This window comes from Anarrhichthys ocellatus, unplaced genomic scaffold (assembly GCF_004355925.1).
Source record: "Anarrhichthys ocellatus isolate YVR2014 unplaced genomic scaffold, GSC_Weel_1.0 scaffold21, whole genome shotgun sequence".
NCBI lineage: Eukaryota > Metazoa > Chordata > Actinopteri > Perciformes > Anarhichadidae > Anarrhichthys > Anarrhichthys ocellatus.
The window spans coordinates 6,601,305-6,602,690 of NW_022280051.1; the positions used below are offsets into that span (position 1 = coordinate 6,601,305).

General features: G+C 53.7%; 1 protein-coding gene across 2 annotated transcripts in view; it reads left to right on the forward strand.

Moving 5' to 3' along the window:
* Nucleotides 1-1,282, forward strand: part of LOC116389968 (SLIT-ROBO Rho GTPase-activating protein 1-like) — a 17,599-nt gene extending 16,317 nt beyond the window's left edge. For both annotated transcript variants that reach the window (XM_031859137.1, XM_031859138.1), the window contains exon 22: nucleotides 90-1,282. In XM_031859137.1, coding sequence (XP_031714997.1) covers nucleotides 90-485 — 396 coding nt within the window. In that variant the 3' untranslated portion in view covers nucleotides 486-1,282. The remainder of the gene's footprint in view (nucleotides 1-89) is intronic.
* Nucleotides 1,283-1,386: the final 104 nt, after the last annotated feature.

Genomic DNA, 1,386 nt, shown 5'->3' on the forward strand with positions numbered 1-1,386 from the left:
ATACTACCTGTTCAGGTACTCTGCTCAGGTACTCTGTATACTACCTGCTCAGGTACTCTGTACTCGACTGCTTTTCTCTCGTCCTGCAGGACATCGAGGAGACGGTGACGGTGGCTCTGGGGGAGTTGAGGCATGGCTGCCGGCCGGCCCCCGACGTGGTGCTGGACACTCTGGAGCAGGTGAAGAACGGCCCCGCCACCAGCTGCTCCTCCGAGTCCCCCAGCCCCCACAGCACCCCCAGCACCCCCGGGACCCCGAGCCCCCTGAGTCCTCTGAGCCCCATGAGCCCGCTCCCCGGACCTCCGCCGGGACCTCCCAGACCGGCAAACCCTTCCCCCGACACCCTGGGCTCCTTTAAACCGGTGGCGGCTGCCCGCATGGGGGCTCCGCTGCGGCCCCCCGCCCTTAAGCCCAAACCCACGGTCCCGCCCAAGAGCAGCACCCCGCCGCTGCCCCCGCCGCTGGACAAATCCTGCACCATGTGAGCCAAAATTCAGGCCTACCCGGGCCCAAACCGGGCCAGAAGAGGAGATCAGGGTTTCTAATCAACATGAGGGTAGAAGAGTAGGACAGAGGACAAAGGGTTTAATGTAGTAATACACGATAATATAGGACATGACCTATGATATGATAATCTACGTGTTGTCAGGTTGGTGTGTACTCTCTTGGTGTGTAGGAGTTTACTTTCTCCATGTATTGAAGCATTTATCAGAGGTTAGCTAAAAGTGCAGAGACGAAGAGACACAGGAGCGAGCTGGTAGAGGGGGGGACGGGGGGGACGTGGGGAGTGTAGTTCAGCTCCAGTAAAAATGTAGTTTTCAGTGACGTGAATGTTGGCTGTGCTGTCATGGCGATAGGCTGATCTGCCAAAAAAAAACAAAAAAAGCTGCTGTTTATAAAACCGTGTAGAAACAGAAGTGCAGACGCTGCTGAGGAAGACGAGGAGGAAGACTATTCTAACGACCGCTGTCATTTATTTCTATAGTTTCTTCTGCTGCTAAGCTCACGAGCACCTCAAACACATCCAGTTAACGAATGTCCGACGACTGTTCATCTCTTGAATGTGAGGCGAGCAGACGCGCTCGACCTGTTTTAAACAGCCTTCTTGTGTTTTAGTTGTTTTTATACATCGGGTGGAGCGGTGAGGGGAGCTTGGACAGAACGGTTATTTCTGGGATGGGAGTATGACTTTGTTCTTGTTCGTTGGTGTGCGCGTGTGTAGAAGAAGAAGGTGTGTGTTTCCTGCTTGTAAGTGCAGCAGCACTAGAATAGTGAAGTATGATGGATAATTCATGCCCGCCTTCAATGCCACAACACGCTAAGTGCAAGTTGGGGAAAAGTGTGTGTGTGTGTGTGTGTGTGTGTGTGTGTGTGTGTGTGTGTGTG